General features: G+C 34.3%; 1 protein-coding gene across 9 annotated transcripts in view; it reads right to left on the minus strand.

Annotated features, from left to right (window-relative positions):
• The window catches only part of Trpc4 (transient receptor potential cation channel subfamily C member 4), a 201,419-nt gene that overhangs the window by 24,279 nt on the left and 163,936 nt on the right, over positions 1-13,204 (minus strand). For all 9 annotated transcript variants that reach the window (XM_005006923.4, XM_063232148.1, XM_063232147.1 and 6 more), the window contains 2 exons: positions 11,949-12,088; positions 4,511-4,824 (listed from right to left, as the gene is read on the minus strand). In XM_005006923.4, coding sequence (XP_005006980.1) covers positions 4,511-4,824; positions 11,949-12,088 — 454 coding nt within the window. The remainder of the gene's footprint in view (positions 1-4,510; positions 4,825-11,948; positions 12,089-13,204) is intronic.

Genomic DNA, 13,204 nt, shown 5'->3' on the forward strand with positions numbered 1-13,204 from the left:
AAAAAATCAAGCTAAAAGGGAATTTTCTAATTAACTATATGTTTTATTCTTCCTTTTCTTACTTTTATGAAATGTATCAGTAGGGATGTTTATAAAGCAGTTCTGCTGAACTAAAATATATTTACTTTTTGGATGAATTAGGATCATAGTGTTTAGGTATTTCTAAATGAGTCATTCTTTTAATAGATGGATTTTTAAGAAGCCAATCTAGGTTTATTATTTCAAAGAAATATTCTGATAGATTTGAGAATATTCTCCATAGATTTGAGAAGTGATTTAAAAGTGTACAGGCAAACATTGCCTGTACCTTTAAGAATAATTAAGTTATACCACAAAGCAAAATGCCTGCATGTGATTAATATTTTATTTTGGGGGGAGGAAACACTTCACTTTCTTATAATAAATGCCATGAGGTAATTAAGTGACACTTAGCAAAAATTTTGAGTTGAAGATTAAATTAGAGGGTAGCTTTGTATGGGATGGGTTTCTGTTTCCTAAAAGTAACATTTTATTTGAAGACCTTTGGAAATATTTCTCAAGTACTCTTTTTTAAAAATAAGCTTCTTTCCTGTTTAAAAGTTTTCAGTAGATAAGCTAAGCAAATATAAAGGCAATGTATTCTGTAGCTAAGGTTTTCTCCTTTCCCAAGAGACTAAAATTAAAAGAAAACATTAATTCAAGAACCACTTGAATCTTTTTACTTTATAACTGCAAATGTATTATTAAAACAAGTAAAATATGATTTTATTTGGTGAATCCCAGCCATTAAGAATTCACTCAAAAAATATAAATGGCCTTGCATAACAAGACACTATCTGTCACAATTCCAATGTCCCTCTTTTCATAAGAGAGTCCCTTACCTGGGGATGCTAGTTTACAATTGTATATAGAGTGATTCCACTGACCGAACATTTGATGTTTTTTAATCGTCGTCTTTCTTTTCATATTAAAGAGGAAATAACATGGAAGTGTGATCACAAAGCATCTCTTTGTGAGTGGAGAAATGCACAAAGAGACATTCAAAACACAAATTGTAAGCTATAGCCCCAGGATCTCACAGGCAAATAGGAAATCAGGAAAGGCATTCTGGGAAAATATTTTTGAGATAGGTCGGGGAGCAAGACAAAATTTTGCCAATTGGTAAGATAACAGAAGGCGATTTCTGAAATAAGGAAAGAAAATGACATCCTGAGGAATTTATAATAATTTGGCAATGTTGAAGAGGAGCAAATTTTGGGAGAACAGTGACAGATATGAGTAGAAAAGGAGGCAATAGGCAGATCACTAAAGGATATTTAATATCAAGCTAAAGGGATATACCTTTGGTTGGTGAGAAATGGGAAACTACCTTGACACTTTACCAGGAGAGCCTCTGATTTTGATTGGAAAGAACGTCCAGGAAGCAGGATGGTGGGTACATGGAAAAACGCAGAAGCCAGGAATAAAGGGACTTAAACTTGGGCATGGGCCACGAGCAAAAAAGGATGGAGCAAAGTGAGCTATAACAGAGAGCAGGTAGTCCTGGTTCACAACATGTGAGTGGGATGCGGGAAGGAGACATCTAGTACAGAATATGAGCTTTTGATCTCAATATCAGGGTAGATTATGGCAACGCTGACAAGAATGGAACTGGAAGGAGGAAGAACAAGTTTTGAGAAAGCTGGTAAATACTTTCTGACTGGAGTTTTTCTAATTGGAGGAGGCATACGATGAAGGACACCTAGCAGACAGCTGGGTGTACTGCGCAGTGTGGAGACAGAATCCGATCCTGCCCTAGTGACTGTGCAAGCAGACTCACTGAGGCATAGGGACAAATACAGAAGCACAGCTGAGCTTTCACAGGGACCCTCTTCAGAGCGCTTGCGGCTAGAATGCTGAAAGAAAACATGTTTTAAAAGCAGAAATTGGAATACTTTGTCAGAGGAAAGTGAGGAAGGTTAGAGAAATAAGAGGTAAAGTGGAAGAATATTAGCAGAATTAAAGGAGGATGGCTCAGGGGCACAGGACCAGCCTGGGGTGGAAGCAGAGGTTAAATTGTAATTGAATAAAGAGTAAGGAGAGGAAAGAAAAGGAGATGCAATTTAAAACCTGCTCAGATTAAAATGGGGAGAAAGGCAGGAACAACAGGTCAAAGAAAACACAAGATGGTTCAAAGTTCTATCTGTGTTCACACTGGGAGTGGAAGAGCTTGGAAATTCATGAAATAAATAAAATATAGCACTCTACTACTTGTGATAAATAGTTATTATTGACAACATTATATGAGAATACAGGCAGTGTTTTAGGTACTTCACTTAAAGTTTGTTTTCTAAACTTTATATGCAATGCGATTTCTAAAATGGTGGGTAGAAAAAGTAGCCTGAAAATTTATGGAAGGTATAAAATTACCAATAAAAATTGGTAGCCAATTAAAGCACAGAGATAAAAGGTAGAGCTGGAGCCCTGAAGATACCCTTTCACAATGACTGACATTTATTGTGCTAAATAGGACCCGTTTATTAATATTTTCTTTTAGTTATCGAATATTGTTGAGCAAAACTAACTTTTTGAATGTGGATATACAGTTTATTATACAGAAAAACTGAGCTGAAATATTTCATTAATTTTAGTCGAATGATTTGGGCCTATAATATTTGAAATATACAGTTATTTATTGTTTTTCATGCTAAGGAAAGAAATCACTAATATAGATATATTAAAATAATACATAACCCAAGAAATATATATATATATATATATATATTGCTTGTGATATATGTATATATATATATATATGAGACTAAAATTTATGTTAGATATTACACATCAGACTCCTCTTGCCATATTCTTGAACTTAAAATTAATTTGTAATATGCAACTACTTAGCAAGAAACCAGTAATAGATGCAAGGGGATTCCTGAGGATAAGTGTTAGGTATAAACTTGAGGAGAGCAGAGGAAGCAGACAGGTGAGAAGAGCTGAAACCTGTAATTAACTGAATTCTATGCACTGTGTGTAAGTTTCTTCTGAAGACAAATTATGGTATCAGGAGGACAGGCAACAGATACATACTCAGTGGTCTTTGTGTGTAGTTAGAATTAGGGAATACATTAAAAAGTAATAAAAATTATGGTATCAGGAGGACAGGCAACAGATACATACTCAGTGGTCTTTGTGTGTAGTTAGAATTAGGGAATACATTAAAAAGTAATAAAGAGTTTGTGTACAGTCAGGAAAGCTGTCAGAGGTATAATTCTTGTCTATGAAAACAGAAGTCAGTGGTACCAGAATATTGCAAGTCCTTAATCTTCCTCGCCCATGGAAAATAGGACTACAAAGGAGGAGGGCAGTGTAAGTTCAGAAAGCTAAGATGCCGTCCAGGGTCATAGAGCAAGGACACAACTGGAGGAGGTTTTACTGTGTCCCTCCTGCCTGGGACCAAAATATACCAGGAGGAGGATACCACGGAGGTAAGTATGCTCTTTGGTCCAAAGAACTGCCCCTTAAGAACAAAGACTAAAGAACTGAAAGGGCTGAAAAGGATCAGGGGAAGCTGTGCCTTCTGTGTGATTCCAGGATGGAAAGAAGCTAAAGAAGCTCAGGTTGAGATTAAAATTTTATGTGCAAATTAGCAGATGTACATTAGTTAGACAGGTTTTTAAATTTCAGTATCAAACATAAAACAGATGCAAGATTAAATCAATATAAGCATTTTAACTAAAAAGGATTTAGTTTATGTGAAATTATTGCTTTCCTCCCAGGTGAGAAATTAATGACCCTCATCATAGTACATGCAATTCTATGATGGTTCAAGAATAAGGATCTGACTTTTAAAGTCACCTAAAAAATGACTGATATGTGCTGACTACATAAAACAAAACTAGGTTGCCTTTTAGCCTGCAGATGATTGGTCTGCAGCAAGCCTGATTTGACCATGGATGTTGTCAATTGCTCATCCCAGTGTAGGCACAAAGAGAAATTTGCATGCATAGTAATAGTAGTTAGATTAGTCTTGAGATTACATTTTGAATCATTTTATTTTTAATGTTGGGAACTAGAAAATGAAACATGTGTGTGAAGGGACGTTGGTACCCAGAATACTAGCAGATGCAGCACACAGGTGAAGGGAACCCATTACTGGGAAAACACATGAAGAAAGTTTGAAAAACCCTTGAGTTTCCAAACATGATTGGTTTTAAGTAGATTCTGTCCTTTAAAGTACTGGTAAGTTGTCAATAGTTTATAGGTATTTCTTTTTATCCCATATTAAAATATATGCATATTTTACATACATGTTTTCCTTTCTGTGTGATCACTTAAAAGAAAAGATCAAAACTTGAATTAAATGTACTAGGTTTTTTAATGCCAAAAAGATTCATTTTCATACAAAGCCAACTTTTCTGTTTTCTGCATGACGCATAATTCACATTCTCCTTTTCCACTGGATCTATGTCATGGGTTTTTAAATTCTCAATATAATATACCCCAAATTCTGTCCAGGGTTACCAAAAGCAATATCTATCCAACTTACGTGGAAAATGCATTATTCTGCTTTTCACATCGTATGCCTTTGCAGCTTAACCCCTTTGTTTCTTCGTAATAGAAATAAAGTTGATTTAGACCATTCGCAAATGCCAGCAACACAAGACAGTATATGAACAGAAACTTCAGAATGTCTAGAAGCATTCTTCCCAGAGATATTTGCAGAGGTCCCAGGTGAGAATTTGCAGTAAACAGTGAGATCAGACGCAGGGAACTGAAGATGTTTGCAATAGCAAATAAAGCTTCAGCCACCAGAGTGGGGTGCCACATGTCCCAGGATTCTCGCGGATGAAGAGCACTGTACTGGAGAAAACAGAGACAAAAAGAAAGTAAAACAAGCGTATGCCATGAGTATGCTAAACCCAGACCTAGGAGGATTGTTCAGATCAATTCAGGACAATGATTTATTATCTGGAAGATGAAGTTCCAGCAGTAATCTAGCAAAAGCAGCAATTTACTAATTTATTATTTATGAGCATTAATCAAATAACCTTTCAAGACTATACTTGTCATTTGCAGTTGTTGTTAGGAAAAACAGAGTGCTCTACTTCTGTATGAGTCCCATCACAATATTCTCATTCTTTTAATAGTTGGATTAACATGGGAGACATTTATGTGTGCTACTTGATTCTCCTTGAATCTAATGGGTAATATTTTAAATTCTTTTTGGGGGAGAAAACACACGGAAAGCTCTTGATCTTTTCCAATTCTGATTCTTGACTGACAGGGAATTAAAAAAATCAGGCTGGCATTAGATGAAAGTTGTAATTTTTATTTTTAAACTCTGGTAAATATACTTGAACCTTCCCAGAAATACTACATCTTCAGCATAAAAGAGCAAATAATTGAAGATATAGGAAAAGAGTTAAGATGTTGCAATTATTCATCTTGACAAGTATCAGAGTGAGAATTCACTTAAAAAAATCTCTGGATATGATGTCATCTTTTTTTTCAATCACGAAGGTCCCATTTTCTTTCCTTTCCTGACTTCTTTTTTGAAAAACACAAACTTTTGAGTAGAGAACAATTCCTTGCTCGTGTATGATTTTACATCTCTTCTTTATCATCTTGTACATTGTTTAAAACTCTCAAACTGTAAACATTATGAAAAAGGATGCATTATTACAGCCTGAAACGAAAGTGGAAATTCTCACAGCATTTAACACAGTGTGTGCTGAAGAAGCCTTTTGTTCCACAAAATATTTGCAGTCAGTGATGCAGACAGGTGCAGCTGAGTGCAGTAAAAGTTCTATAAGAGATGAATACAAATTGCTGTGGGAATAGAGAAGGTTAATTCCGCGTAGTGCTCTTGGGGTAAGGAATGGATAGAGATTATGTGTTGTGAAACCCTTCAGAGTTCTTCCAATCTAGAAGTGATGCTATGCCTTGTTCTAGATTTCACACCAGTGGATGGCAGTTAGATAAAAAATCTCTCATCACATTGGATAGAACACAGCTCTCCTTTGGCTCTACTGTGCACAGAGCTGTTCTTTATGAATTATCTGACTTGGGACTCAAAAAATCATAAAAAGTCTTACAAATGTGAGATGTCAAATTCTTCCTCAATGTAATTATCCAAGTTGGGCTCAGAGTCTAGTACTTTGGTAATTATTGGGATGTGACCCTACCTGAATATGTTCATGTTGGGCACTGTCAAAGCTTTGTCAACCAAATAGTGCTGGTCCCTGGGTTAAACGATGTTTGAAATGCAGACAACTCTTGACAGGCAACTTTGGAACATCTCTCTTGGAGCTATTTGCTTACATTCTCAGGATAGTAAGCCTACGGACCTTGGACGCTTCAGAGAGAATTTATTTACTTAAGAAAACTAAGGTCTTTTTCTTTCCTTTTTTTTTTTCTTTCTCCAGGACAAAGATAGACAGCTGGCTCAGGTGCATTATGTAAATTCTAAGATTCATACTTTTTGATTCTCTCTCCAGTGGTACAAACCCCTGTATGGGCAGGGTACATCTGGTTCTGATCATATACTCCATTCGGAGGCTGGGGCATGGGGAACTAGTGCTAGATTGCAATTCAGGTAAGTTAATGTTCTGTTCTTTGATCCAGAAATACTGCTTCCTGTCAGAGATAAATACAGATATAAATACTGCATAATTATCTCTTGATTTAACTCTTTTAAGCTTTGCTTTCCAAATTATCTCTTGTTATTCATGTAAACATTTTCTTAGGCTTTTAAATATAATCTTCTCTTTATGAAGCAAATTAGCAATTTTTACAAACCATAATGTTCTTTGAATGTGTAGAGAATAATAGTAATTCATTAGTTATTAAATGTATTTTCCACACCTATTATTGGAAGTTAAAATTAATTTGTAATTTAAATCTTTTATTTTACTCAATTACCATAAATCTATTTATAAATTTAGACTCATGTTTCATTTTGACACTGTACTCTGTCTCCTGAGTATCCTTTCAGGTTCCTCCATTTCACTTGCCCTTAAATGGTGAATATGTTTTTCAAGCCTTTTCTCGTTCCACCAACTTTTCCTACAGGCTTTCCATGATTTCCACTTTCAGTGCTGACTCCTAACTATACCTCTCCAGCAAGGCTTCACTTTTTACAGCCCTGTTACATATTGTATTGTGTGGTTAACCTTACCGCTTGAATAGCTTATGGGCCTCTCACACTCACGGAAATAGAACTGTTCACCAATTATGTTCAAGCTGTTTCTTCATTTACATCTTCTGATCTTAGGGAATGAATACCAGATCATGCAACTCAGAATCTGCTGCTCATTCACGAATAAGCTCTTAAGATCTTATATGTACAGTTACTTTTCTCCACCAGTGCCCACACTGCCTGAAGAGAGCTCCTTTTCCTTCTTCAGTTGTTATGATGAGAGTCTCCTGACTCTTCTCCTGCCTTGATCCTTTTCTTGTTAATCATCTATTTTCTGCCAAATGATATTTTTGAGGCAAAAATCAGGCCATGTCACATACAGCTTCATGTACTCCAAATACAGTACCACTGGGATGACATTTTAACTTTCTGGGTATCACGGGAAGCCTCTAGGATCTACGTTCTGACTTTTTAAAGTTGAACTGTCACTGGTCTCTAATTAGCTACTCAATCCTTTAATACTAGAGATAATCCAAACTAGCCACTCATTCTTTCCAACATGCCTATCTATGAAAGCAAGGCCTTTTGTTTATCGTGAAAGGAATTATTTCAATTCTTCAGTTGTTACTCATTTGTCAGATGCATGAATGTCTATTTAGTGCCTATTCTGTATCTTCAGGGAACACGGTGTTGATGAATGAAGATACTGCTCATGCCAGGAACTTAGAATGTAGTGGAGAAGACAAACATTAATAAAGTAATGCTCATATTTCCCTTTAGAATTAAAGTCTCACCACCGTGATTAGTGGACATGGGGACCTGGTACCCAGAGTTGCTAGGCTCTTGTTGCACAGTAATTCTTGAAGGGGAATAAACACCTCTGGCCATCAAGTCCTATTTTCCTCTTTCAGTCAAGCATTTGTTTTTTTGTCTACCCCTATCTAATATGTTTTTGCTCCAAACTGTCCTTTCTGTTAAGATTCTTTTATACAATAACTACTCCTTTAGCCTTTATTATAACTATATAGTTGGACACACACTCTTGGATTGCTATTCAGTTTTGTTTTGCAGGGACCTTTGTATGCTGGGAATCTAGTAGAATTCTTTGTCAGAATTGACAGAAGCATCAGAAACACAGAGGGAGAAGAATCATAGACATATCCCAAACCATGGTTTTCAAGAAGGTGAATTACAAAATGACTTTCATCTATATAGGATGTTAAAGCTTGTGTCTGGATGTCCCATTCAAAGCCTCATGGGGTCCTGGGGAAGGCTTTTTAGAGGCAGCTGAATCTAGAGTTTGTGATTAGTTCATTGTCTTGTTCTAGGATTGGGGTATGAGTGCTACATCCATTCTAGGCCAGGTAGTCTGCACAATGTAAAAGGGAAGAAAAGTGGCTTGTTTCCCTCCTTTTTGCTCTTGTTTTTGATGTCTTCTGCTGTCCTTCCCACCATGAAATGTTACCTGTCTGCCACACCATCCTGCCTTGGGGCCAGCTGATTATGGACTGAAACCTCCACAAACTGAGAGCTAAATAAATCTTCCCTTTCTTAATTTTGTGTGTAGGGTATTTTACATTGTAAATCAGAGATAAGTAACTAAGAGATAGGGTGACACTTTTCTGTTGCTGATGTCTATGACTTGTACCAAATGCTGAAGACTGGATTTTGTCTCTGTGATGAATCTGTGGATATCAAATAGAATCTGTACACTCCCAGTGCAAATCCTAGTTATAGCTTTTTGGCAATGTATTTTGAAGCACAGTAAGTGATCCTATGGTTCACTAAACAATATAAGATGATTTCATTTACATCATACTTCATAACTAGATACATGTCTTCATAACTAGATACATATCTTTAGATACATACGTAACTAGATACATATCCATCATTTATCAGGCCCTTATATCTACTGTTCCATTTCAGAGACTTATTATCTGAGACATTCTGTGTCTAAATGCCATTAATGAGTATCCCCTGTTTATGGGATAAAATTCCAATTTGATAGCAGGATGTAGAATAACTTTCATATCCTCTCATTTCCATTATTTAGGTTATATTTCAAATTGAACTCTGCTTTATATACTTTGACTTGTCCACATTGTGTTTTCTCTCTCAAATGTTCCCTGTCCTGTGCATGTTTCCATTACATTACATCGTATTTCCATCATTGCCATTAGAGTGAATTCAGTGCCTGTGATGCTAGTTTGGTTTGTATCGTAGATGATAGCTCATTGTAACATCCTTATGCATTTGCCTTTCTTTTACCTATGAGCTAATTTTGAAAACATGGTCTACATTTGAGGAAACCATACATTTTCAGAAACCAGATCTAAAACTGGTGATCTAATAAGTGGTTATTAAATAAGTTAGGTTTTAAGCCATGTAATAGCTGTTTGGTTTAGTTTTATAAGAATCTGTGGGAAGGAACTTTAGGTCAGTAAGTCAGCGTGACATCACAGACTCTTGGCATGAGCTTTTTTTGATTATTATCAACACTGTGCAGATAATACCATCAAGGCTCTCTTAACTAATGTGGAGGGTATTATGTTATATGAAATAAGCCAGATACCAAAAGATAAATATTCTATGATGTCTCTTATGTGTGGAACCTAGAAAAACAGATTTACAAGTAGAAGATAGTACAATAGAAATTATTGCAGAAGGTATGAACATGGTGGAAATGGAAGGAGTTTGGATAACTTTTACCAAGATGCAGTGGGATAGAAGGAGTAAGCTCTTAAATTCTACTGCACAGAAAGTGACAATAGTTTACAAAATCTCTGTTATGAAAAATTAGAAGAGAAGAGAAGAGCTTCAGTGCTCCAAACAAGAAGAATAAATGTGTTGAAAACATATTTACCCTGAGTCTATCAATGCACATTATATAAAAATTGAAATATTGAATTACAAGATATATATATATATATATATATATATATATATATATATAAATAAAACTAATAAAGAAGAAGTGTAAAAATAACTCAACAAAAGTATCTTCTTTAGTTAAGTACATCAGCATTACCTGGAAGTCTGTTTGAAATACATATTTGGGTCTAACTCTAACACTAGTAATTTAAAAACTGAGAGACAAGGAGAAAAGGGATTTGTGCTTTAACAAGTCCTCTGGAAAATTCTGATGTGCCTAGAAGTTTGAAAAGGACCTCTGTTGTTACATAATTGCAGAATTTTATCACAGCAAGAGGCCGCCAAAACCCACAGATACTAGTTTTTAGTATAAGGAGGTCCAAAACCACTGTATAGATTTCAATAAAAGGAAAGAGGAATTGGTCAGCTTTGCAATTAAAAATAGTCTTGCACATATATGCCTAATTACCTTTGTAATTAGGTAGCATACTATCTTTGGGTAACATACTATCTTTTGCTGTCTTAAAACTGTACAAAGTCATTAACATCTATACATATAGGTAATTATATACATATACAAAAATTATATTTCTATTCTTAAAATAGTTTTCCTTCCATAAAATTGATAGGAATTGGTTTTCCTTAGTATTTTAGTGAACATTGGAAACATTTTAATTAAATGAATGCTGGGAACTATGGCTTTTATAACTTGGAGCAGTTTTGATATTATTTTACTTGAATATAGCACACAGACTTAGGTCATTATTCTAAGAATTAGACTAAATAATGCTTTTGCTCTTCTGTTTCCATTGGCTCTATCATATTGTAGCTTATTGGATTGTGTGTGATAGCATAAACAAATTTTCTATGGAAAATAAGATAACATAGTAGCCATTGTTTGTTTCTGATTTCTGAGATAACATAGTAGCCATTGTTTGGTTCAGAATGCCCTGTAATACTCTAATTCTCTTGAATGGTTTTATACTATTTTGTTATGTTTGATACTATTGTATATGAACTTGTATAAGAGACATTGTGGTAGTTACTGTTAATTATGGGTTTTCTTCTGGTGAAATACTGTGTTTCTTACATTGTTCTGTTCTGATCTGCTTTGTTATGTCCTGTTTGTCTTAATCTCTTTAAAATTAAAAAAAAAAGAATTAGACTAAATGAATAAGAATCCATTTACATGCTAGCATTTTATGGTTTAGTTCATTATATTCCATGCATTATTCATTTGGCACCCTATTAGATATTTAGCCTCTTTGTAAAAGTTCAACATTGTCAAGTAATGTTTTTTTAAAGGAGAAGAAGAGAAAAGGAAAAGAGGCAAAAAGAAAAGCAGGAAAAGGTAAAAAGTAATCCTTCACTGTAATATGAAAAATAGTCCCTCAAAGAACAAAATAATCTCAATTGTCATTGTAGAATGAAAATGTTTTAAGTAAATTAGGGGGTTAGGGATAAGATTGATGTTGTACAAAATGTGGAGGAGTAGTGAGACTTAAGGTATTGTCATGCTGAACGGGATAAAGAGAAATTATGTTCTGCTCTAATTAGATGAAATGGTATCAGCTTAAAGTGAAATAATAATTTTGGTGCTTTCAAAGAGAAATATTTTGATATATCTATAAAATTTTATCTATTTGATATGACTAAAAAGTAGACTTTGGTTAACAAAATTTAAACAGCATTCTTGCTAGAATTTCTTTAGAAGCAGAAAAGAATAGAATTAAAATAGCTATTGTGAAGAATTTTGATACACTGTTGCATTTAGAAAAAAATTGTATAAATACAAAATGTTTGCTAAATCTTGGTTTGTAATTCTAGACAATACATTTAATATCTATTAATAAACTCATGAGCTGATTGGTTACATATGACGCTCTCAGTAACTTCATTAATTAAAGTAAAAACATTTGAAGATGCAGTACTAATTATAGGAAGTTACGTTTTACCAAGATACAATAGTTACCTTTACAAACGCAACTATCTTCAAGGAGATTGTTGCTAAATATAAGGAGTTCATCACAAAATCCATTAGATTCCACCAATCATGGATGTAATCTTGAAGTCCACCGTCCCACATCTGTTTAATTTCTCCCCATATAAAACCTGCAAGTATGGAAAGATTCACTGTGTTATTATCAATGAAATCACTGAAAATCGATCTGCAATTTAATAATTATAGATTGTGAAACTGCAAGAGGCAATGTATTTATATTAGATCCAATATCTATTTTTTTAGGTAATAATACTGGCTCCCAATATCTTTTCAGACTTTTAGATTCCTAAAAGAATTCTAGAAGATTCTGTTAAGTCATTTTCCCTTTCTTTCAAGCATTTGAAATACTTATTAAAACCACAGTGATTTAATTAAGTTGTAATTCCTCTATATAACTTGTCCCATGAAAATGTCACAACATTTTCTGGTAAGTAAATATCTTGAAACGTATTTTTCTTCCAAGTCAAAATGACTCAAATATTCATGAAAAGCAACATATTTAGCAAATAACTTGTTTCAGAAAATTCATCAAGGTACCTTATTATGCTTCTTTGGTCAACTAGCATGTCAGAGTTCTGACTGCTGTCTTAGAGAAAGGTTGGCTATGACATTCATGATAATTTATTACAGTACTGTTTATCAATTTCAGAGCTATATCCAGAGAAAATATAAATCCCTTTCCGTTATTTACAGTTATATGTAAATAGAAAATACCTCTTAAAAATTCTATTAAAGACCTACAACATATCACTCTACATCATTATTTAATTTCCACAATCCTATAAAACCACATTTCACTATTGCAAGGCCTAATGATGAGAAATACATTAAGCTGTTAAGAATCAGCATATTAAAAATATAAATATGGTGCTATAAATATTAATATGAGCAAACAATGAGATACCTTTACTACAATAATTTGAAGGAAAAAACACTTTACAGTGATTTTGATAACTGCTGAGAATATAGAAAGTTAGAAAGTGTACTGCCCCTAGTAAAAGCAAGAACAATTCAGATTATCTATGCAAATTATAACTTGTTATGCATTCATAAGAAAGATAAGAAATCAAAGGGTCCAAACTTCAAAGAAAAGCATATTCCTACCAAAAGAATCATGTTGTGGCACTTTATCCTAGTACAGGGTCAAGAGACACTGGCACCATCCCAGAGAATTAGAAGAACTTAGGGACATTTTTGAAATTGTTGAGTGTGAGCTGGCTCAAGAG

This window comes from Cavia porcellus, unplaced genomic scaffold, assembly GCF_034190915.1.
Source record: "Cavia porcellus strain 051 isolate PalLab524CR breed Dunkin Hartley unplaced genomic scaffold, mCavPor4.1 scaffold_21, whole genome shotgun sequence".
Classification (NCBI taxonomy): Eukaryota; Metazoa; Chordata; class Mammalia; order Rodentia; family Caviidae; genus Cavia; species Cavia porcellus.